The 26,164-nt window shown below is 37.6% G+C and overlaps 1 protein-coding gene and 1 pseudogene across 1 annotated transcript in view; one reads left to right on the top strand and one right to left on the bottom strand.

Moving 5' to 3' along the window:
* The window catches only part of LOC130707158 (peroxisomal multifunctional enzyme type 2-like), a 96,702-nt gene extending 75,122 nt beyond the window's left edge, over nt 1–21,580 (top strand). The window contains exons 16-21 of the mRNA XM_057540380.1: nt 3,305–3,376; nt 6,265–6,368; nt 10,731–10,796; nt 18,797–18,866; nt 19,568–19,674; nt 21,479–21,580. Coding sequence (XP_057396363.1) covers nt 3,305–3,376; nt 6,265–6,368; nt 10,731–10,796; nt 18,797–18,866; nt 19,568–19,674; nt 21,479–21,580 — 521 coding nt within the window. The remainder of the gene's footprint in view (nt 1–3,304; nt 3,377–6,264; nt 6,369–10,730; nt 10,797–18,796; nt 18,867–19,567; nt 19,675–21,478) is intronic.
* Nucleotides 21,581–21,810: 230 nt separating this feature from the next.
* LOC130707322 (60S ribosomal protein L21-like) lies at nt 21,811–22,296 on the bottom strand (annotated as a pseudogene).
* Nucleotides 22,297–26,164: the final 3,868 nt, after the last annotated feature.

Here is a 26,164-nt window from a genome sequence, read left to right as displayed (position 1 = left end):
TTGTTTTAACATCTTTATTGGAGTATAATTGCTTTACAATGGTGTGTTAGTTTCTGCTTTATAACAAAGTGAATCAGTTATACATATACATATGTTCCCATATCTCTTCCCTCTTGCATCTCCCTCCCTCCCACCCTCCCTATCCCACCTCTCTAGGTGGTCACAAAACACAGAGCTGATCTCCCTGTGCTATGCGGTTACTTCCCACTAGCTATGTATTTTACGTTTGGTAGTGTATATATGTCCATGCCACTCTCTCACTTTGTCACATCTTACCCTTCCCCCTCCCCATATCCTCAAGTCCATTCTCTAGTAGGTCTGTGTCTTTATTCCCGTCTTGCCACTAGGTTCTTCATGACCCTTTTTTTTTCCCCCCTTAGATTCCATATATATGTGTTAGCATACAGTATTTGTTTTTCTCTTTCTGACTTACTTCACTCTGTATGACAGACTCTAACTCCATCCACCTCACTACAAATAACTCCATTTCGTTTCTTTTTATGGCTGAGTAATATTCCCGGAGCATGGGTTTCGTTTGGCATGGCCACCATCAGAGATCTGGGGCCCCTGTGCAGCCACCAGTAATTGCTGCCCCCTCGCTGCTCAGTTGCCATGTAGAGTTTGAACCTCCTCAGTGTCTCATGGCTGAGCCTTTTCCTCAATCATGGCAGCCCAGAGTGTGAAGCTGCGACATGAGGCACATGGTGCTGGCGTGTTCTCTCAGCTCAGGCTGGGGACCAGGGCAGTCGTAGGAAACCAGTCAGCTACCCAAGTGGTTTCAGTCTGCCCTCTCTGCCCTGCCTCAGGGGCACGTAAGTGTTCACGTGCTCCCGGAGTCCAGGCTTCCCACAGCCCTCCTGTTAATCCCACTGGCCCTCCAACCAGCCAAGGGGACTCGTGTTCCCCTTGTTGGACACCAGGGCTGGGGCGCCCAATGTGTGGCTTGAACTGCTCACTCCCCAGGGAAGGTCTCTTCCCGTGTAATCTCCTTTTTCCTCTGAGTCCCCTCTCAGGGACACAGGTCCTGACCTGATCGCTTTTCTTCCCTTTCTACCCAATTACCGGTGGGTCTTTCTTATAGTCTTGGTTGTACAGGTCTTTCTGTTAGTCTGCACTTAGTTTTCGGTGAGAATTGTTCTACATGTAGATGTATTTTTGATGTGTTTGTTGGTGGGGAGGTGAGTTCCGTGTCCTCCTGCTCCACTGTCTCAGTTTGAGTCTTCAGTTTAGTGTTACAGCCTAAGTTTTCACACAGCCCTTTTTTTAATCTGAGGCAGTGTGCAGTGTGTGGTCAGGTGAAGAAGTTTGGCTTTTATTTTAAAGACAATAGATAACCACTGAAGGACTGAAAGGAGAGAATTATATGATCAAACATGGATTTTAGAAAGCATCAACTCTGGCTCATGTTTGTAATGCTTGGATTTTAAGGGAATGAGATAGAGAGAAGGAGATTTTCTAAGAGACTGTTGTAATAATCTAGGTTAGAGACCGTGGTTGATTGAATAGGATTGTGGGCATGGGGATGGATATAAGTGGAGAAATTATAGAGATATGTAGGGAGTGGGCTTGGTGTTTGATTGGATGTGGAGTTGATCACCTGAGGAGGTCACCAGCAATTTGACAATGAATATTTATTGATTACTTCCTAACTTCTAAACTTTCTGCTAGGGTTGTGAATAAATGGAGAATGGAAGTAAATCTGGACTCTGCCCTCACGGAGCATATAACCTAGCTGGTGGGGAGGGCAGCCAATAGTCAAAAAGCCACACAAATAAATGTACACTTGCAACTATATGTGATAAACATTACAGATGAAACATACGTGATACCATTAGAACTTAAAATAGAAGGATTTGGCATAATCAGGTTGGTAATCAGGTTGACTTTGGGAAAAAATAACTTCAGACATAATAGGAGAGCATGTTTTAAAGTTGGTCAGAGTGGACATGCAGGTACCTAGTTAGAAGTCTGTTGTGGTAGTTCAAATGAAATGATGGTAGCTTAGGCTAAGGTGGTGGTGGAGAGATGGAGAGAAGTGGGAGAAGCAGAGAGAGATTTAGGAGGTGAAAGTGACAGCAATCTAGGTATCCTTAGCGTTTCTTTTACCATCTTTCATACCCAGGCGGGTACCAAGTTCTTTGATTCTCTCCCTTCAATACATTTAGAATCCTATTTCTGTCCCCCTCACTTTGACCACCATCATCTCTCACTTTCTAAGTGTTCTCTCTGCCTCCATTCTTTTTTTTTTTTTTTAAAGAGATTGGAGTTTATTTATTTATTTATTTTTGGCTGTGTTGGGTCTTCGTTTCTGTGCGAGGGCTTTCTCTAGTTGCGGCAAGCGGGGGCCACTCTTCATTGCGGTGCACGGGCCTCTCACTATCGCGGCCTCCTGTTGCAGAGCACAGGCTCCAGACGCGCAGGCTCAGTAATTGTGGCTCACGGGCCCAGCTGCTCCGCGGCATGTGGGATCTTCCCAGACCAGGGCTCGAACCCGTGTCCCCTGCTTTAGCAGGCAGATTCTCAACCACTGTGCCACCAGGGAAGCCCTCTGGCTCCATTCTTGCTCCCTTCAGGTCTGCTCATCTCACTGCAGCCAGAATATTATTTCCAAAATGCAAGTGTATTTGTCACTTCCCTGTTAAAAACACCAGATGGCTGTTCATAGACTTCAGGATGAAGTCAGAAACTTTTCATATAATCTAGCTTCTCCCAGTCTCTGCATACTCCAGTCTTGCCACATACTTAGACACTATTTTATGAGGCAGGGGTCATGCTGAAGTTTCTGGCTTGGCAGTTGGGTGGATAGTACCATTCATTCGTATAGGGAACAAAAGAGAAAAACAGGTTGGAGAAAAAGATTATGAGTTCACTCCCAAATAATTGTTAATCCATCAAGACATTACCAGTTAAATAATGGAACAGTCCCTAAAAGAACAGAGTAGTTAGAAAGAAACACTGTCTAACTGAAGCCCATAGAGTAGAGATTTGAGAAGGAATGGGGTAGCTGGTGTTGGCTGTATGCTTAACAAGTGTTCATTGAATGATTGAAAATTGTTACTTTTTACAACCTAATGTATCAGAATTATTGATGTTTCAAATTTGGTGACTCAGGTATTCTGATTGCTTTTAATGTTTATGATTCAACATTATATTGAAAATTATTCTAAATCATGATTTTTTAGTTTTACTGAACTTACAGTGGAAGTTATGTTAATTTCTCTCATGTCTTCATATAACTTATGGTCTTTAAAACAGTCTCCTTATTTATTTATTTATTATTTATTTATTTACTTTCCATTTTTAGGAAAATTAAAATGTGAAGCAATTGTTGCTGACGTCCTGGATAAAGGATCCGGTTTAATAATGCTTATGGATGGTAACTCATTTCTAGTTCTTATAATAATATTGTTAGATTCATAGGCTTTGTATGTAACATAATACTTTATCACAGAAGTTGATTAATAAGTTTCTATTTATCTTCCAATTGTGAGAAAGCAAGATTAGTGTTCTAAAAATTCATAAGCTTTTTTAGAAAATAAGGGAGGAGGGGGTGGAGTAGATTGGGGTAGAGGTCCAGAGAGTGGGACATTTCAGGGGATTTGTAACAACATAACCAAAGCACAGAGGTGAGAAATGTAGCTGGTATAGCAAACATAGAGGAGAATTATGCTTCCTAGAGTATGTTTTTTGGCAGGAATGAATACATAGACTGCCCTCAGTTGATAATTAGGCTATGTTGTAGATACTCTTTTCTGTGTTAGCTCTTTGGAACTTCAAACGTATTTGACCCCTGAATCATTCTTATAAATGGTAGTTAGGTTCTTAACCTTGCACATTCAAACCTATTGAACTTAAAATGGGGTTTAAACACTATAACCACATTTTATTTGCAGTGGAAAAAAAGATGATAGTAGTTTAATGAATGTTGAAATACTAGTAACTAAACATAAGCCAAAGATACATTGCTTAGAATTTATTTGTTTTAAAGTTTAAGAACAATAGAAATAGATAAACATTATAAAAAATTTTGGAAATAACAGTGGAAAGTTTTTGTCTGGTATTTGGAATGTAGGCTTTATCATTTTTGTTCTAAATACATAGGAGGTTATACTGAATATGTTGTTTTGGAACTTGCCTTGTTTTTACTTAATAATATATTGAGAACATTTTTAATGCTCTTAAATATTTTTCCACTACATTGTTTTTGTTAACTCATAGTTTACAAAGTAAACTATGTATTTCATCATAGACACATAGAACATGTGTCTGTTCTCTCTCTTTCCCTCTTCCTCCTTACCCCTCTTCTTTCTTTTTTAAGGTTTTGGTATTTTCTTACCACTCCAAATATTGGCTAACATTTGGCTGGAACTCTCCTGGTTTTCTTTTAGTCTTCTCACCATTCTACCAAATGTCTACCACAAAAAAGTTTTGCAGTAACCTTAGCTTTAATTTTTACTATTCTTTCTTGATCTACTCCATTTATTTAGCTATAGCTTGGTAATGGGTAATAATGTATTAGAAGTTGTAGATAAAATATAGATGAAATTAGATATCCAATTTTCTGTGTAATAAGGATAAAAGTCTTATTTTAAATGCAAATCACCATGACTTCCCTTATTTTTTGTTATAATTATATTTTTCCTTATTATACAATTCAAAATCATATTCCTAGTTTTATAGTGCTGGTGATTTAGGTGATGCTCAAACTGTCACCAGGAAAGTAGTCAGTAGAAAGAGGGACAGCTGTCTTTCATTCATTACTTGCTTACTTATTCACTAACTTGCTCAGTCACATCGTTTGTTCATTGATTTACTAATTAATTTAATACATATTTATTAGGTGCCTTTTCTGTCCCAGTTACTATTCTAATTGCTGGAAATATGATGGTGAGCAAAAAAGCCGTGATCCTGCCCTCCTGAAGCTTATACCTTCATTCTCACTTATTTCTTCTTTTACATTCCAGGCTCTATTGAGGACTTCAGCAGAATGTTTGAAAATTTGGGAGTGTGGTTATCTGTATTTTATTTTAATTTTTTAATTTTATTGAATTATTGAATTTTAGTGGATTTACAATGTTGTGTTAAATTCTGCTGTACAGCAAAGTGATTTAGTTATACATATATACGTACTTTTTCGTATTCTTTTCCATTATGGCTTATCACAGGATATTGAATATAGTTCCCTGTGCAATGCAGTAGGACCTTGTTGTTTATCCATCCTATATATAATAGTTTCCATCTGCTAATCCCAAACTCCCAATCCATCCCTCCACCACCTTCCCTTCCCTTCCCCTAGGCAACCACAAGTCTGTTCTCTATATCTCTGAGTCCGTTTCTGTTTTGTAGATATGTTCATTTGTGTCATATTTTAGATTCCACATATAAGTGATATCATATGGTATTTGTCTGTCTCTTTCTGACTTCTCTTGGTATGATAATCTCTAGGTGCATCCATGTTGCTGCAGATGGCATTATTTCAGTCTTTTTTATGGCTGAGTAATATTCCAGTGTGTGTGTGTTTGTGTATCACATCTTCTTTATCCATTCATCTGTTGATGAACTTTTAGGTTGTTTCCATGTCTTGGCTATTGTAAATAGTGTTGCTATGAACATAGGGGTGCATGCATCTTTTTGAATTATAGTTTTGTCTGGATATATGCCTAGGAGTGGGATTGCTGGATCATATGGCAATTCTATTTTTCGTTTTTTGAGGAACCTCCATACTGTTTTCCATAGTGGCTGCACCAATTTACATTCCTACCAACAGTGTAGGAGGGTTCCCTTTTCTCCACACCCTCTCCAGCATTTGTTATTTGTAGACTTTTTAATGATGGTCATTCTGACCAGTGTGAGGTGGTACCTCGTTGTAGTTTTGATTTGCATTTCTCTAATAATTAGCGATGATGAGCATCTTTTCATGTGTGTTAGTCTGCATTTTATAGTGGAATTGTTTGAAAGGTTTAAGAAGGAGAGAATTGAAATATGAAAGGCAGTTGGGGCACTTTAAGAAGAGGTGAGATGAACTGCTGTTTCATAGTCCAGAAAGGATTTGTCAAGATCCTCTTCTCTCTGCCTTCCAGAGACTGGTAGTGAATGATTAAAATGAGTGCTCTGTATCCCAAACTTGGGTGTCTTTAAATTGCAAAGCCTTTTAGTAATTGGATTTTGTTTCTGAAACTTTTAAAAGGATTGTTGATCACATATTGGGTAACTAGTTATGTCTTTTGGTAATAACCTCTTTTTTTTTTTTCATTTGCTTTTCAGTCTACTCTTACTCTGGGGAGGAACTTATATGTTATAATCAGTTCTCCATCTTTGTTGTTGGCGCTGGAGGCTTTGGTGGAAAACGGACGTCAGACAAAGCTAATGTAGGCTATGACTTCATAAGTGAGATACATGTGTCGTTAAGTATCCTTATCTGTATTTTGAACTTACCATATGTGTAATTTCATAGAGTAGGATTTCAGTAATCCACACTTCTTTGAACCAGAATGTGTTCCTTGGATTTGAAATGCTGTTTATATTTGTATATTTTAATATATAACATATGTTATATATAGAAAAGTCTGGCTGACGTAAGTGTAATGTAGCTGAGGTAACTATGGGAATATCTTTACTTTCTTATGCAAACTTTGCCTGCATCCAAAACTCTTTAGAAAAACCTAACACTTACAAGTGATCCTTGTATAAATGCAAATTATCATTCATTAAATGACTTGAGCATTTCTCTTGTATAAAACAATTCTAGTTACTCTTTAGTTCTCAAATTCTATCCAAAAACATATTTTTTTCCTAAAAATATTTTGTAAATTGGATTTTACATCAATTTAACCTAGCTTTTACCTCTGCCCTCAGTTCCCTGAATAGGGCTGCACTGTCTTCCTAGGAGGAGCAGCTCACTCATTTTTCCTATTACCCCCACCCCAGCTCCCCGGTCCCAGCTTGTGTTGCAGAAGCTCAATTCCAGGTAAAAGTGGCTGAGAGTTACGGGGCTGTCTTCCTCCACCCTACCCCCACTTGTAGGGTGGAGACTGTGTTCCACCATGGCAGGCTGAGAACACTAGGGCCCTGATAACTCTTGCCCAGGCTGCTCATAGCGTGGGGATCCCCTGCTGCTAGAGGCAAGCTGAGAAGACCAGAAGCTCCGACCTCTGCCTAGGACTCTTCTTGTAAAGTGAGGATGTCACTTGGAGAGAAGTGGGCCACTATCCTTGCCCTCATGTCCGTGGCAGTGGTGCAGAGGTTTTGCCTGGGGGGCAAGGCAGGCTGTAATGATAGAGAGCTCTGAAGCCCTTCCCACGGAAACTGACTCATTTTGGTAGCAAGTATTTGGAAGCTCAAAAGTAAGGATGGTTTCAAAAACAAGGTTACTTTAGTGATAATCAAGAGGAGGCTGGTAGCTCCATGGAAGCAGTAAACTAAACTAGTCCAACTAGAAGTTTGCCAGAGAGAACCATGGAAAGAGACAGCTAAGAAGAGTCGTCATGGGATCATAACAAACCTCAAAGACTGGCCTCAAAGACTACACCTCCTAAAAGGCCTGACTTTAATTGGATCAGACTGTGGAACAATTTATGCCCCAGGGCACTGTTGAAAATAATAGAACAGTCATCTGGCAATTTGTGAAGCCGAACAGCTGGACAGACAGTTTAACAGAGAGATCAGGGAGAGACGGTCACAGAGTGCCCTGCTAAAACCACTGTCATCCCAGGCTGACTGTGCTCGCCCAAGGCTGTACCCTCTGAGGAGCAACATCAGAGTCTGCACACTGTGGGGGAAATATACTTAACTAAAATCGTCTAGCCAAATGAATCGTCTAAACAAATGAACAAGTTAACAATAACAACAAGCCCTGGAAGGGGAAAGGGGTCTCAGTATCCAGAGTTGCTGCAATATATTATCTAAAGTATCCAGTTATCAACAAAAAAATTACAAGATCTGAAAGAAATAAAAGAGTATGACCCATAGATAGGAAAAAACAAAACAAAACAGAACAGGCAACAGAGATTGCTTTTGAGACAACTTAATAGGAAAAGACTTCAAAGCATTTATTGTAAATATAGTCAAAGAACTAAAGGAAACCATGCTTAAAGAAGTAAAGTGTGTAAAGAAGTAAAGTATGAGGACAATGTCTCATCAAATAGAGAAAAATTGGGGAATTCCCTGGTGGTCCAGTGGTTAGCATTCCGCACTTCCACTGCAGGGAGCATGGGTTCAGTCCCTGGTCGGGGAACTAAGATCCTGCAAGCTGCGTGGTGTGGCTCAAAAAAAAAAAAAAAAAAAAAGAGAAAGAAATCAATAAATAGAAATTATATAAAAAAAGAACCAAATAGAAGTAGTTCTGGAACTGAAAGTACAATAACTGAAATGAAGAATTTACTAGAGGGTCTCAACAGTAGATTTGAAGTGGCTTTTTGATTTTAATCAAAAAGCTTGAAAGTCCATTCATCTGTTGATGAATCAAAAATCTTGAAGATCAAAAATCAAAAAGCTTGAAGATCGATCAATCTATCTATGTCTGAAGAACAGAAAGAAAAAAGGTGAAGAAAAAGAATGAAGAGGCTTCAGAGAAATGTGAAATACCATTAAGTACACCAGCTTTTATGTAATGGGCATACCAGAGAGGAGAGAGAAAGAAGCAGAAAAAATAATTGAAGGAACAATGGCATGGATGAAAAACGTTGATCTACACATCCAAGAAGCTCAACTGCTCCAATTCGGATATAAATGCAAAGAGGAAGATCTAGACAGACGTTTCTCCAAAGAAGACATACAGATGGCCAAAAAGCACATGAAAACATGCTCAACATCACTAATTATTAGAGAAATGCAAATCAAAACTATGAGTTATCACCTCACACTGGTTAGAATGGCCATCATCAAAAAATCTACAAACAGTAAATGCTGGAGAGGGTGTGGAGAAAAGGGAACCCTTTTGCACTGTTGGTGGGAATGCAAATTGATACAGCCACTATGGAGAACAGTATGGAGGTTCCTTAAGAAATGAAAAATAGAGTTAGCATATGATCCAGCAATCCCACTACTGGGCATACATCTGGAGAAAACCACACACCCCAATGTTCATAGCAGCACTGTTCACAATAGCCAGGACATGGAGGCAACCTAAATGTCCATCAGCAGAGGAATGGGGGCTTCCCTGGTGGTGCAGTGGTTAAGAATCCGCCTGCCAATTCAGGGGACACAGGTTCAAGTCCCAGTCCGGGAAGATCCCACATGCCGTGGAGCAACTAAGCCCGTGCGGCACAACTACTGAGTCTGTGCTGTAGCACCCACGAGCCGCAACTACTGAGCCCGCGTGCTACAACTACTGAAGCCTGTGCGCCTAGAGCCTGTGCTCCGCAACAAGAAAAGACACCACAAGGAGAAGCCTGCGCACTGCAATGAAGAGAGCCCCCGCTCACTGCAACTAGAGAAAGCCCGCAAACAGCAACAAAGATCCAACACAGCCAAAAAAAAAAAATAAATTTATTAAAAAAAAAAAGATTTATGCACTTAAAAAAAAAAAAGGAATGGATAAAGAAGAGTGGTACATATATACAATGGACTATTACTCAGCCATAAAGAAGAATGAAATAATGCCATTTGCAGGAACATGGATGGACCCAGAGACTGCCATACTGAGTGAAGTAAGTCAGATAAAGACAAATATCATATGATATCACTTATATGCAGAATCTGAAAAAAAAACATACAAATGAACTTCTTTACAAAACAGAAATAGAGTCACAGATGTAGAAAACAAACTTATAGTTACCAGGGGGGAAATGGTGGGGGAGTGATAATTTAAGAGATTGGGATTGACATATACATACTACTGTATATAAAATAGATAACTAATAAGGAGTTAACTGTATAGCACAGGGAACTCTACTCAATATTCTGTAAGGACCTATATGGGAAAAGAATCTAAAAAAGAGTGGAGATATAGATATAGATATATATATGTATAACTGTTTCACTTTGCTGTACACCTGAAATTAACACAACATTGTAAATCAACTATACTCCAATAAAAATTAAAAAGAAAATAAATGCAAAGAGATCCACACCCTTAGTAAAGTGCATTTAAAGATTAAATCAATATAGATGTGAATTGTTGGTCTAATTCTTACAGTTATTGTCATCTTTTGCATTGGGAAAAGAGTCTTTACCTTTTTCTCCTTTGTGGCCTAGAGAATGGATCTGGTTATATAATTCCTTTCGTTAAACAAGGTCATTTCAGGGAAATCATAATGTAGATGAAGCTAGCAGTTATGAAATTTTAAATGTCATTATGTGCTGAAAATAAAATATTAAAATAAACTTTTTATCCAGCTTGCAGATTTTGTTACAGTCAGCCCTCCATATCTGTGGGTTCTGTATCCACAGGTTTGGCATCTGCAGATTGAACCAACCGTGGATCAAAAATATTCAGAAAAAAAAAATTCCAGAAAGTTCCCAAACTATTTACACAGCATTTCCATTGTATTAGGTATTATAAATGTATGGGAGGATGTGCATAGATTATATGCAAATACTACACCGTTTTATATAAGGGATTTGAGCATCTGCAGATCTTGGTATCCATGAAGGGGTCCTGGAACCAATCACCCTTGGAAACTGAGGGATGACTGTATATTGAAACATGGTTGTTTATCAAATATCAGTCTGGGTAAAGAGAATAACAATTATTTTGTTATAATTTAACGTGTAATGTTTTTTGATCTCAGGTAGCTGTAGCCATACCTAATAGACCTCCTGATGCTGTACTTACAGATACCACCTCACTTAATCAGGTAAGAATGTATTTTCGAAAAGTGATAAAGCCACCTGACTCCTGACACTTTTTGATTGATAACTCTGATACCCTGTAATTTTGTGAGTCCAAAAGTAGTGGCTGTGTTCTTCTACGTAATAAAAATAATGGCATATTTCTGTAGTTGAAATTCGTTCTTTCTGAATTTTTACTTAGCAGTTTTTTTCTCCACTAGGTATCAAAAGAAAATGTAAAATGGCTTTTCATTAGTCAATTGAAAAAGCATCATGCTTTGTTGGCAATGGATTGCTTGCCTTAAGGAGACTGCCTAGCTTAGTAGTGAAGAATTTCATTAAAGCCTTAGAGAGCAGGATAAAATAAAAGGCAAATTTCAGTTATCCTTTCTTCTATTGGAAAAGAAAACTGAGCTACATTGCTTCGAGAGAGATTATTTTATGCTAACTTTAGTGGACAGGTACAATAAAGCATCTCAGAAAGGAGTAGATGATTTAATCTCATTTGTTTGGCATAAATAATATGTTTTCTGATGGAGGAGTTAAAATGCCCTGTCAGTTAACAAATTCTGTAAGCATGCAAAGATTTATCTAAGCAGCAAAAGGTGACCATAAAGATGAGAAAAGCAACTTTGTTTTTGAGAGACCTGACCATTCTTCCCTAAGATGGCCAGAATACTAACCATGCAAATATAGAGCAGAATATGTAAAGCTCTGAAGTTATGCTGTGAATAAGCAGGTGATGACAGCACATTATTTGTAAAATTCACTTATTTTTTGATACTAATTTTGATATACTTGATATGAGAACTTCTGCAGGATTTATGTGTGCTGGCAAATAGGAATATAATTTCATGAGCCAGAAAGAATTAAGTTTGGAACATATTAATTGTATTTTTTTATACACTATATAATTGGGTGATAGAACAATACTTTCTACCTCAGATTAGTTTTTGCCTTTAATTGTTCTTCCCATCCCTATTTCTTATCAGTTTCTTAAGAGAGCACTCATATTTATGTTTAATTAAAGCTTCATAGTGAAATTAATTTTATTAGCACACTAAAGAACAGAAGACTTCATGGTTTCATGGTTCAGAAAACCCAGAAATGCTCCATTATTATTCTTGTGTTACTGAAATAATAAAATGTATCTGCTGTAGATAAGAAAAGCTGAATAGTTTCCATGGCTTGAATTTCTTTATACAGTAAGCAGAAAGATTTTCTTTTTTCAGATGAATAGAACTTTTTGTTAGCTTTTAGCAGACTTGAGTATTTTGCTGTGTGACAAAGGACAGTTTATAAGTTAACAAATCTTTTTTGTATAAATAATGGGCACCCATCATTTGACAGAGGTTCCTGACCATTTGTATCATATGGTCACTCGAGAATATGATAAAAACTACCGACTGTCTCTTCAAAAACATTTTGCATAAAACTTTGCATAAATTTCAGGGGATTTGTGGGCTGTTTTAAATTGGATCTGTGCTATAGGAGATACAAATCAAGTAGAAGAAGTGTGATCTATTGACAAGGAACTGAAAGGACACTTAGATATAAGGCGTAGATGTCTTCATTTCTAGGGCACCTATTCTAAGCAACGAATGATTAAATACAAGGCTTTGAATTATAGAGTAAGTGCTGTAGACATTCTGAGATGGGCTACTCATTAGAGAATGACATACAGAAGAGTTTGGTAGGAAAGATGGGACTTCTGAACTAAAATGGTGTATAGATCTTCTGTCTTGCCAGGGGTATAAGGCTTGCAGTATGGCCTGGAAGGGGATAAGAACTTAGTAATGATAGCAGAAAAGAGCATGATGTATGTACAAGGAGTAAGAATTAGAGCATTCACACCGGAGAGTGGTGGGAGATGATTGTGGACGAACAGACCTTTAAGGAGAAGTGGAAATGGAACAGATTATGTTGTTATAGCCTAAACTTTGTGCCAGGTATTTAAATTAAATAAGTAACTTTTCAATCAGTAGGGAAACTGGCAACCATAGCTCTACCAATATCACTTCTGGAATATTTTGTTTTTCATGCCTTTAGGAAAATTTCTTCATCTTCAAACTGGTATATAGTACAAGTATACTTCATGGTTTTTCATAATTAATAAAGAGAAAATTATTCCCCGATAATCTAGAAAGACCAAAGAATAAATAGGTAACAGGTGTCAGGCTTTGTATTTGAGGAGAATGAAAACAAGTATCTTTAGTTTCCCTAGATACATATCTCCTACTACTTATTCTAACAATTAGGACCTTAGCTACCATCATTGTTAAATAAAGTTAATCTTTGGAATATTGGTTATACTATCCATTAAAGTATAATTCTTTATTATATTACCATGTGTATTGTAAGTACTTTTAAAATTTTGTTTTGAAACAGTGATTTATTATTTTGCATGACTCTGGGTCGCCTGGGTGGTCCTTGTGCTACAAACGGTGTTGGCTGTCACTCATGTGGCTGTTCTCAGACAGCGGCTGGGTGGGGCAGGAAAGTCCCGGATGGCTCTTTCACAAGTGCAGGGTCTTAGTGCTCCCTGTTGGCTGGCGTGCCTCTAATCTCCACCTGGCTTCTTCTCCGGGTGGTGTCTCATCTTCCAGGGCCTTTCTCTGTGGCCCTCAAGGGGATTTCTATTTCAATTTCTGGAGCTGTTTCCTGTGTAGCTTCCTCCCTTTCAGTACGTCTGCATTCCAGCTGCCCATTCTCCCAGAACTCTGATCTTTATCTCTTTAACTCTTTGAGACTGTTTTGCTATGTTTCGGTTTCCCTTTTTGCACTGCAGTCTAGTAAGTGCTGTCAGGCAGAGCGCTGTGGCCATTGTAGAGTCCATCTTGTTTGTTTCTTTTCTATCAAGAATCATAATCCTGTCCTGCCTACTGTCCAATGTCTAAGAACAGTATCTCCCTCGCCCACTTAAAAAAATTTTTTTTTTCCTAATTGTTTACAGTGGAAGAGTAAGTTCATTCCACTTATTCCATCTAGGCTGAAAGTGGAAGTCCTATACCTTTTTATATGCCCATAGTGCCCAATTTTCTCATTTATTACTATTTGTTTTCTCAGTTTTTATTGCTGTGCTTTGTTTCCTACTTGTTTCTAACAATTAAAGAGCCTATTTTATTTTCTTGTTTCTCTTTCCCTTACAGTTCCCATTTTGGGGAATGCATTAATTTTACTTTTTCAGAACAATTTAACATTTATATATTATTCTTCCCTCTTCCCCACCTTTGTTTTAGTCTTAGATTTGCAATCGAATATATATCAATCCTTTTGCCAAAGGTTCTCCCATATCTCCTGGTTGGATAAAGCTCCTCCTGTGGTAGGTTCCCCAAGAAGGCCTCGTGTATAGTATTCCTTTGGTTCCTATGTATTTATTTATTTATTAAATAAATTTATTTATTTATTTTTGGCTGCACTGGGTTGTCGTCGCTGCGCGCGGGCTTTCTCTAGTTGCAGCAATCGGGGGCTACTCTTCGTTGTGGTGCGCGGGCTTCTCGTTGTGGTGGTTTCTCTTTGTTTCGGAGCACGGGCTCTAGGCGTGCGGGCTTCAGTAGTTGTGGCACATGGGCTCAGTAGTTGTGGCTCATGGGCTCTAGAGCACAGGCTCAGTAGTTGTGGCACATGGGCTTAGTTGCTCTGCGGCATGTGGGATCTTCCTGGACCAGGGCTTGAACCCATGTCCCCTTGCACTGGCAGGCGGATTCTTAACCACTGCGCCACCAGGGAAGTCCGGTTCCTATGTATTTAAAACTATTTTTCTATACCCTGGATACTCAAAGGACAGCTTGGCTGGATATGAAATCTTGAGTTTCTTAAAATGGTGTTCCATTGTTGCCTGGCTTTCTATATTGCTGTTTAGAAGTCTGATGCCAGTCATTATCTTCCTTTAAGTTACTTGATCTTTATCCTCAAGGGCTTTAGGATTTTTTTTTCCTTCATCTTTAAAAATCTAATAGTTTTACTAGGATAAGTCTCAGTGTTGCTCATTCCAGGTCAGTTTTCCCATGTACCTGGTGGGCCTTTTTAATATGTGTGTTCAGATCTTCTATTTTCAAAAAGTTTTCTAGGGTTATAATTTTAAATATTAGTTCTTATTCATTGTTTTATTTTTATTTCTTCAGGTACTCTTTATGTACATTGGATCTTTTTCTATCTTTCTTCCAACCATTTTCTGTCCTTTTGTAGTTCTTTATTAATCTCATTTCCATTCTCTTGGTTTTTTTCTTCTTTTTCTTCTATGCCCCTTATTAAAATTTTGTTTGAATATGTTCTCCTTTGGGAACATTATAATTTAGTCTTCAATTTCTGGTATGACTTTGATTTTTCTTTTATTTCTTTCCCAAGTTTAATCATCTCTTACTTCATTTCTTCATGTTTGTTGTCCATTTATATTTTTGGTTTTTGAATTTCAGATTCCAGATGTTTATTTCCTATCCCCAAATGCTTGAGTATTGTGTTATCGTTTTCTTCTGTTTGCTAGTTGTTTTGTTTGGGAAAATTGTATTTATTATAATGTTTTGGTTCTTATTTTCTTTTTTAGTCTTATTGTAGCTTTGTACAGGTGAAGATTACTTACCTATATGCATTTTGTAGGTAAAGTTAGTAGTTTGGGACAGTTTACAAGGTTCTTAAAGAAATTCAAGATTGTCATCTGTCAGTATAGCAAAGTGCCTTTTCTTTAATGGATGGCTTTTTGGAGTAAGGCATAGTGGGGAAGTGTTTTATTAAATTTTTTGTAGTTCTCTTTATCCTGCAGGATCATAAATTTCCCCTCTTGCTTCTCTTTCTTCACCATTCGTCTTCGAAGGAGACATCTTTGTTTCATCCTCTTCTTCCTCAGAAGTATTGCCTTTCTAGGACTGCCGTTTGGAGGCCCGTGCACTTTTAATTCTTTTCTCAGTAGTCAGTATTCTAATCTTCCAGGATTCTTCTCAGTATTTTTGTCCTCGAGGTAGACTGTCTGTGTCTCGAAGTGATTTTTCTTTGTTTCCTTTTTTCTCTTCCATGAGCTTCTGCTATACTCCCCCTCCCCACCCCTACCACTCTCTCTAGCAGTTTTGAGAGGGTGCTCACAAGACAGTGCTGCTGGATATAGGTGTTTTTTTTTCTACTTATAGGAATTTGAAGTGTGTGGTTTTTCTCTTCTAATTACACTGTAGGCCTGGGATCTGTGTAGTTTTACTTGTTTTTCTTGTCGATCTGTTTGCTTTTTTAGGGGATGTGAGGATTTGGGAAGAACTAATTCCTGACCTTTTTTATTTAGCATTTGGTTTAACTTAATGTACACTTTAAAAAAAAAAATTTACTTATTTATTTGGCTGCATTGGGTCTTAGTTGTGGCACACAGGGTCTTCGTTGTGGCATGCGGACTCTTTCACTGAGACACGTGGGCCCTCTAGTTCTGGTGCGCAGGCTCCAGGGTGTGTGGGATCAGTAGTTACGGCACGTGGGCTCTCTAGTTGTGGTGCGCGGGCTCTAGAGGGTGTGCGCTCAGTAGTTGTGGCGCAAGGGCCTAGTTGCCCCTTGGCATGTGGGGTATTAGTTCCCTGACCAGGGATCAAACCCATGTCCCCTGCACTGGAAGGTGGATTCTTAACCACTGGATGACTAGGGAAGTCCCTAATGGTATACTTTAAATAAATAAAACTAGGAACTAATTTACTCATATATGGAAGATCCTCCCACTTACATTTAATACTCAAGTAAGACAATATAGATCTATTTTTCTTAGTTTGTATGTGTGAATTTTAGTGATTTTTACATCTAGGCAGAAATGAAACACCAAAACACGAAGCTTTTTGCTTTTCTTCTGAAATACGAAAGTCCTTCAGGATATTCAGAAAATAAACCTTGATAGTGTTCTTTATTGTTTGGAGAATGGTTATTTTGCATTATGATTGAATTTAGTCAAACATCCAATCAGTTGACTTTAGTCATTTCTCATCATAGATCTTTTATGTCTTTGCTAATTCTGCCTTCTGTTGGAAGCAATGCTGTCATTGAAATAATATGAAAATTTTCATATTCCTTTAATATGATTTCTTTAGAAAAGTTGTTTCTTTTCATTTATAGGAATGATATCTGTGGGGTAAGTACACTGACACTAATCTTAAAAACTTGATCGTCTTATACTGTTGCTGAAATCTTTTAAATAATCATAATAGTTCACATTTATTGAGGTATGAATATTTATCAAGGATAATGCTCTGTAAGAGTTTGATTAGCCTCTCAGTTTTTTAAATGAGAAGGTTGAGGCTAGGGTGATAAAGAAAATTGCCCACTAATGGCAGAGCTGGATTTGAACCTAGGTCTGTCTGGTGCCAAAGCCCATGATCTATTATGTGTTTGACACCTTCCGCTTTGGGCCCTGAAATTCGTCATTCTTTTACCATTTGTATGCAACATGATGATGTATATTTGCCTAGTGTTTTATTTTTTTTAAAGTGCTTTCTAAAATTTATCATTTAATCTTCTGCCATCTTATACAGAATCTTAAGTCACATCTATATGATAATTGTTGATTTGATTTAATTATTTTTAGAAGCCATATAAAGGGAAAAAATACTGAGTCATTAAAAAAGTGAATAATTTAGAAAACTATCATATAGAGTGATGGGAAAGAGAAAGAGCTTATTAAAATTGTACAAAACATTAAAAAGTAAACAACATTTTCCTATGAATTACAGGAGATGTTATTTTCTGTAAATAAAATGTGTTAAAAAAGAATAATCAATAATTAAAAACAACAAAAACTCATTAAGAAAGTCAGGTATGCTGACTTGGCTAGTCTCTACACAACATCTTAATAGTCTTGGAAAGCTTAACCTAGCAATTGATAAGAGAGAAGTCTAGAGGCAGACCCAAAGTTAATACACAGATACATTAAATACTTACTGTTAGCTCTTTTGTGAATTTCTTCCCTTCAGTACTGAAAAGTACTCTCTCATTTGACCAACGCACAATTTCAATGCTGGGAAGTATGGTGACTTTTTTCCTATTGTTATCTATATCTTTCTGCTAATTGTGCCTTATCTAAGTACAGAAGTGATGTGAAGATCTGGAGTAAGCAGGAATATAATCTTAATGGCAAGTTATTAGTCTGTTTTTTTGCAGGATGAGCTGATCTCAGGATTTAGTATACCCAGTAGAATGAAAGTTTGTGAGAAGTGTGTGATGTTTATATGTCTAGTATTGGGTTACAGGCTTCAATTTAAAACACCCCATTAAGAAAGTTGGCATAAATTTTGCTTGGTTAGAAGAGGCTATAAACATTTACACCTTATCTTCATTGTGTTTTTTAAAAAAATGTTTGTTTATTTTATTTTGTTTTTAAAAAATTAATTAATTAATTAACACTTTTTGGCTGCATTGGGTCTTTGTTGCTGTGCGCGGGCTTTCTCTAGTTGCGGCGAGCGGGGGCTACTGTTCGTTGTGGTGCACAGACTTCTCATTGTGGTGGCTTCCCTTTGTTGAGGAGCGTGGGCTCTAGGGCATGTGGGCTTCAGTAGTTGGGGTGCTTGGGCTTCAGTAGTTGTGGCTCGCGGGCTCTAGAGCTCAAGCTCAGTAGCTGTGGCGCACGGGCTTAGTTGCTCCACGGCATGTGAGATCTTCCCGGACCAAGGATCAAACCCGTGTCCCCTGCATTGGCAGGCGGATTCTTAACCAGTGCGCCACTAGGGAAGCCCTTCATTGTGTTTTAACGAGAGTAGATTGATGGATTCCTTTTTGTGAATTTCTCCTTCGGCAGTGGTAACCAGTGTTGTTCCCAGATGTAGTTCTTGGTTCCCCTTCCTATTATTTGACAGTCCTCACGCCTTATGATCTCAGTGGCAGGTGTTACAAAAAGCATTTGATTTACACTTAATCTTTTTTTGTTAGAAATAGTTATTTTTTAATCAAAGCTACTATGAGGTACATTATAATGCATTTCTTATGCAATAATCAGCCATATTTCCTGTTTTTATTTTAATGTATTCTAAGAAGGCACTGGGTGCTAGTTTCTTTTATAATTCTTTCTCCACAGGCTGCTTTGTACCGCCTCAGTGGAGACTGGAATCCCTTACACATTGATCCTGACTTTGCTAACTTAGCAGGTGAGTTGCTAATAATGTGAGCCAATGAAAATATTAGCTCAGTTATCTAAATAATACTTAAAGCCGTCGCTACTTATGACTGGAAGTTTGAGTAACATTTTAAAAATAGCCCTCTCCTAATATGTTTATGCAAAAGACATGGAAAGGTGGGAAGTAGTGTTCAGAAAATGGTGTACGTGAAATTCAGATTATGGTGGAAGGTAGCTCCTGCTAGTGCAAGGTCTAGGATGGGACCATGGGGATGGGTGTCTGAGTTATCATGAAGGTCAAGGCCATTGGAGGGGAGAGCAAAGAACTGAAAGGTTGAAGAAGGATCATCTACATACATGGATATTGAAATCACTGTGGATGATTTCGTGGTTACAACCAAAGCGAAACAAAATAATTATTTGTGTCCCCAGATCTCTGACATTCCTTCCCTTTTTTTTTCTTCTTTTGTTTATTTCATAATTTTTTTCCCAGGAAGTATTATTTATAAAATATTTTCCATGTTTCTTAACACATTATTGACTGGAGATGTATTAACGCCATAGGCGTTAGTTTCTGCAAAAATCCCCCTGGTCAATAATGTGTTAAATTAGGTGGTATGAGTCAGGCTAATGCAGTTTAAAAATGTATTTTTGAAGTCCTGAATGAACTGTTCTTGGTTTTTAAACATGAAATGTGCCTTTATCTAACTAAATTCTCTCTCTCATTTTTAGGTTTTGACAAGCCCATATTACATGGATTATGTACATTTGGATTTTCTGCCAGGCATGTTTTACAGCAGTTTGCAGATAATGATGTGTCAAGATTCAAAGCAATTAAGGTATGTGTAAATTATTAATAATTTAACTACTTGTTCCTTTTTAGTTTTAGAGGAGTCTTAGTGACTTCATTTAAAAATAGGTACTATCCGAAGTTCTTATTTTTATTATTTCATTGACTTGGCAATCCGCAAGTTCTCTTTTTGTAGCTCTAAATGCCTCTATTACACATGCATCATGAAGGATATTATATACAGTTATACTTTTAACAGATTGATTTGATTGTTTTGTAAATTAATTAGGAGCATACATATATCAGCATATATGCCTTAACAAACTCAAGATTTACCTTTAAAAATTTATTTATTCATGTTTTACAGTTTTATAATTTGCCTTAATTTAATTGAAAATGTTAAGTGGCTGCATTTGAACTCTAATAAACATGCACCTATATCAGTATGTTGGTTGCATATTGATTTTAGTTTTGCACTTTTTTTTTTGTGGTCACTGTAAATTTCTTTATTTTTTGGCTGTATTGAGTCTTCCTTGCTGCGCGCAGGCTTTCTCTAGTTGTGGCGAGTGGGGGCTACTCTTCATTGTGGTGTGCGGGCTTCTCATTGCGGTGGCTTCTCTTGCTGCGGAGCACAGGCTCTAGGTGTGCGGGCTTCAGTAGTTATAGCACGCGGGCTCAGTAGTTGTGGCTCGTGGGCTCTAGAGCACAGGCTCAGTAGTTGTGGCACACGGGCTTAGTTGCTCCGCAGCATGTGGGATCTTCCTGGACCAGGGCTCGAACCCGTGTCCCCTGCATTGGCAGGCGGATTCTTAACCACTGCACCACCAGGGAAGCCCTAGTTTTGCACTTTTAAGTTAGCTTCAAGTTTTCATCCATTATAAATTGCAAAGAAAACTGACTCTGCACAGTTTTGCATAAATCGAAAGACATACACTTAAAACAAAACAAAACAAAACTTTAAGGCAGTGTCAAATAGCTCCAAAAGCTTTTATCAGTTTGTGCTCCTTGCAGCAGTGGAAATTTATTTTCTGATGTCTTGCCTTTGATAACACTGATTATTCTCATTATTATAACTATTTTATAGTTATTACTATAATTATTTTAAAAACCAGCGAATAATATATACACAGAGCAAATAAAATAGTATAGAAAATTAGGAAATAAAAAATGTAATTATTCTGTCCTATACAACAACCCCAGGTCTTATTCCTCAGACTTAATTAGTGCTTTTTTTTAAATTAATTAATTAAATTAATTAATTTATTTATGGCTGTGTTGGGTTTTCGTTTCTGTGCGAGGGCTTTCTCCAGTTACGGCAAGTGGGGGCCACTCTTCATCGCGGTGCGCGGGCCTCTCACTGTCGCGGCCTCTCCCGCTGCGGAGCACAGGCTCCAGACGCACAGGCTCAGCAGTTGTGGCTTACGGGCCCAGTTGCTCCACGGCATGTGGGATCCTCCCAGACCAGGGTTCGAACCCGTGTCCCCTGCATTGGCAGGCAGACTCTCAACCACTGCGCCACCAGGGAAGCCCCTAGTGCTACTTTTAACTGCTTCTCTTAAGTTGTTTTGGTGGTTACCTATATAACTCTACTTAATATGATTATTCTTCTGTGTTTTGATTTGTCAAGATTAAACTATTTATTGATTCTATATTTTGAAAGACAAAGAATTAACTTTTACTAACTATATCTCTACTAATTTTATCATACTACTATTTTTATGAATTTAAGTATAGTCCAGTCTCTGTTTCTTCCTTTTATGCTCTCCAACCTTCCCCCCAAATACCACCCCCCTGCAAAGTGGAAAAGTTTCATATTAAAACATTCTTAACCCTAAAACACATTTTTTTGAAAGGTTCGTTTTGCAAAACCAGTATATCCAGGACAAACTCTACAAACTGAGATGTGGAAGGAAGGAAATAGAATCCATTTCCAAACCAAGGTATGGATAATGTAGTTAGAGGTACATTGTTTCGTTAACCCTCTTCACTGTATCCTATAATTATGTTCCATCCTAGCATTCTTTTGGTTAATATTATGGATATGAGATAAAACTTAGAAAGTTTTTTTTAAAAAAGCAGTAGTAACTTTTAATTGAAAATAAGATGCCTCCGTACCTTGTTTTTTATTTTCTGTTTTTTTTTTTTTTTTTTTTATAGTCCAGGTCTTTTATTTTCTTTACCCCCATCATGCCATGAATTCATAGGGAATGGGCTCCAACAGTTCAGGCTTCTTTCCATTGGTTCTCACGAAGTGTGCTTCCCTGGGGGGAGCAGGCTGGCGCTTCAGCTGAACCCAAGTACCTTTCTCTTTGGCTTCCTTCTTTTTCTGATCATTTTCCTTCACTCGTTTCAGGAAGCTATCTCAGCTCTTAGAGTGCGTAACATGCTCAATACGCACATTAATTCTCTTGGCAAGAATCTTGCCCTTAGCTTGTATGTTTACAATGATGCCAACAGCATGCTGGGTAACATTGTAGACTCTCCCAGTTTCTCCATGGCAACATTTGTGGGGCATTCCTTTTTGAACACTGCCCATTCCCTTGATATCTACAATATCACCTTTCTTGTAGATTTGCATGTATGTGGCCAAAGGAGCAGCTCCATGTTTTCTAAAAGGCCTAGAGAACATGTAGCGGGTGCCCCTCCTCTTTCTCTTTGTGTTGGTCATTTTGGCGAATTACTGGAAGATGGAGGTTCTGGCCGAAAAGAAGCTATTTTCTGTTTTTTATTCTCAGCTAAATTGGTGCCTGTCTACATAGCATTTCTGAAAACCCAACCAACCATATCTTTTTGGCTCAACCCATCATTCAAGTTGTTGTCAGAATATAATCTTCAGAAAATTAAAGGCATGACTCTCAGACAGATATAAAATGAAAATGTGACACAAATTAACATCTTATGTCACAGAGTCTGGGCTTAATTAATAGTAAGTAACAAGACAGAGTATATCTCCCTATAGAGTTAAGTAATTTTGGGGTGAGGCTGTTAGCAGTGCTCCAGTAAAATACTAAAAGGACATGCAATCAGCCTTTTATAAGTTTTTTACAGATTATTTTTGTTAATACAATTGACCAGGGTGACACTTTTTGGCCTGATCATTTGTACTACATTGATGGTTTGTGTCGAGCAGTTTAAATACCACCACCAACAATGATAACAGCTTAAAGTTGTCGAGTACCTATAAGCAGGCTATCCCATTATTTCTACTATGCGTAACAGCTCTACATTTAATTTAGGAAAATCTAGGTTCAGGCCTCCTAAATAACTTGCTCGTGGTCACGTAGAAAGTGGTGGAGCTGGGATAGACACCCAGGCCTGCCTGGCTCAAGGCTTCCTTCCTAGGCCCTAACTTTTTTTTTTGTTTTTTTTACTGTATCATGATTTCTTTTTTTTTTTTTTTTTAACATCTTTATTGGAGTATAATTGCTTTTGATTGTTGTGTTAGTTGCTGCTGTATAACAAAGTGAATCAGCTATACGTATACATATATCCCCATATCCCCTCCCTCTTGTGTCTCCCTCCCACCCTCCCTATCCCAGCCTTCTAGGTGGTCACAAAGCACCGAGCTGATCTCCCTGTGCTATGTGGCTGCTTCCCACTAGCTATCTATTTTATATTTGGTAGTGTATATATGTCCATGCCACTCTCTAACTTCGTCCCAGCCTACCCTTCCCCCTCCCCATGTCCTCACGTCCATTCTCTACATCTGCATCTTTATTCCTCTCCTGCCGCTAGATTCTTCAGAACCAATTTTTTTTTCTTTTTAGATTCCATATAAATGTGTTAGCATACGGTATTTGTTTTTCTCTTTCTGACTTACTTCACTCTGTATGACAGACTCTAGGTCCATCCACCTCAGTAAAAATAACTCAATTTCGTTTCTTTTTATGGCTGAGTAATATTCCATTATATATATGTGCCACATCTTCTTTATCCATTCATCTGTCGAAGGGCACTTAGGTTGCTTCCATGTCCTGGCTATTGTAAACAGTGCTGCAATAAACATTGTGCTACATTTGTCTTTCTGAATTATGGTTTTCTCAGGGTATATGCCCAGTAGTGGGATTGCTGGGTCATATGGTAGTTGCATTTTTAGTTTCTTTTTTTTTTTTTTTTTTTCCACACACACACACTGTATTTTATTTTTACAAGAGATAAATAGACTGACACCAAGCATTGTACATGGATGACCACAACAAAAGCAACAATGATTGCAATTACCAAACATGAAACACACTCATACTATGTCATAATATTGACATTCAGTCCAGTAATCCTCCACTGTAACAGCTCCTTTACTTTGCAGTGAAAATTGATTTGTATATTCTTTGCCTCTGAGTCCTTGTGGGATTTTTTTTTTAATTCAGACAGATAGTCACAAAAATTATACTCATCCTCATCAGTTCACTCAGTCCCATGTAATTAATTTCTTTTTTATCTTGATCTTTTCTTAGCACTTTTATGAGTTCATCAGTTTTTCATTAGAGTTCTGAAAATGCTTATTCATTCAGTTCAGCAGTACAGTCAGTTACCAGAAACCTGTAGTTGTCAGAGTCTTTTCCATGAATTTCTTGAAGATGAAACCCTTTTATAGGAACATATTTGCAAAATCATCAGAGTACACCCAGAACTGTCTGTAAATGACAAAAGACTTAAAAATGACCATGGTTAAAGATTTGATGAAAGTTCATAATAATGCAGTTGACAAGAATATTAGTTATTTCTGAGATATACATTTTAAAGTAATAACTAGGATTATTACTTATAACATTATACCAGAACATATAAGATTTTTAGAAGTTTCCTGTAATGTCTGAAACATTTATATTAACATATTTCCATACATATTTCCATACAAATACAAATATAAGATTTTTAGAAATTTCATGTAATGTCTGAAACATTTATATTAACATATTTCCATACATATTTCCATACAAATACAAATATAAGATTTTTAGAAATTTCATGTAATGTCTGAAACATTTATATTAACATATTTCCATACAAATAACCCAATGAAAGTTTAGTATTAGTTGTTTTGTTTGTTTTTTTATACTGCAGGTTCTTATTAGGCATCAGTTTTATACACATCAGTGTATACATGTCAATCCCAATCGCCCAATTCAGCACACCACCATTCCCACCCCACCGCAGTTTTCCCCCCTTGGTGTCCATATGTCTGTTCTTTATATGTTATAGACTTACTTCTTTGTTGGCTATGTAGTTTGTAACTATTTTCTCCCAGTCTCTAGCTTGACTTCTTATACTCTTAAAAGAATCTTTCACGTAGCAAATGATTTTAGTTTTGATAATGTCTAGTTTACCTATTTTTCCTTTTATGGTTCATCTCTTTCCTGGTTTATTGCAATAGGCCCACTGTTCTCTCTGATTCTGACCTTGCCTCCCAAAAGTCTGTTCTTAACAAAGCAATTAGAGTGATCTTTTAACATGTAATTTCTCATTTAAAACTCTCCAAGCTTCCCATGTCACTCAGAGTAAAAGCCAAAGTTTGAGCAGTAGCCTCTAAAACCCTATATAATTTGGTTCCTCATTATCCCTCTGACTTCCCCTCTTACCACTCTCTCCCTCCCTCAGCCACACTGGCTTTCTTCCTGGTATTCAAACAGGCCAGGCAACCCCTGACCCAGACTCCAGTCTCTTTTTGCCTGAAAAATGTAACCTTGGCTCTAAGCTCCCTTATTGCCCTCAGGTACTACTAAGATGAGGCCCTTTTAGTGAAGCCTTCCATGATCTCCCATTCAGCATAGAAATTGCCCTATTTCCTATAGTCCCATATCCAGTTGCTTGTTTTCTTTTTCATCATGGTACTTGCAAATATCTAACCTACTATGTATTTTACTTATTTAAAAAAAAATGGTCTATCTTCTCCTCTAGAATTAAGCTCCTTGAGAGAAACTCTTTGCATCTTTTTTGTTCTTAAATGTTCAAGTACAGAATCTAGAGAGCCTGGCACATAGTAGGGGCTAAATAACGGTTTCTATAATGAAGAATGGACAGAGAAATGAAGGAATGACAAAAGTATGTCCCAACCTAGCTGGGGCTTGCTGTGATGAACCCATTGGCTCTAGGTTGGAGAACCTGAGCTGGTACGTTTGGAATCATCTTTCCTTTTCTGAGGAGAGGTTCATTTCTTTCAGAAATTCAGGGTCTAAGAAAGATGCCTTAAGAATCATCCTCCTTGGAATGACGGCATTAGAACTTCTAATGAAAGTTCAGCTCCTAAGGAAGTGGTGATTATCACCGGTTGTTAATACTCTTTGTTGAATGGTTGGTGAGGAGCATTGTGGTTCCTCATCATTATGGATGGAGGGACCAAGCTGACAGTACCTGAGCTCACTGATCAATCTTAACTTCATTAAAAACCGGACAACTTTTTGTACTTACTGTTGCAAAGCAATAGGAAGGTACACAGCATCACTTATAAAATAATCTTGTAGTAACATGAAATCGAATCTAAATCTAATTAATTCTCTAGCTATAACTACCTGTTTATAAGGAAATCGAGGTAATAGGGA

This window comes from Balaenoptera acutorostrata, chromosome 2, assembly GCF_949987535.1.
Source record: "Balaenoptera acutorostrata chromosome 2, mBalAcu1.1, whole genome shotgun sequence".
Lineage (NCBI taxonomy): Eukaryota > Metazoa > Chordata > Mammalia > Artiodactyla > Balaenopteridae > Balaenoptera > Balaenoptera acutorostrata.
Note: the sequence above shows the minus strand (reverse complement) of the source record. Positions and strands in the feature narration are given on the sequence as shown.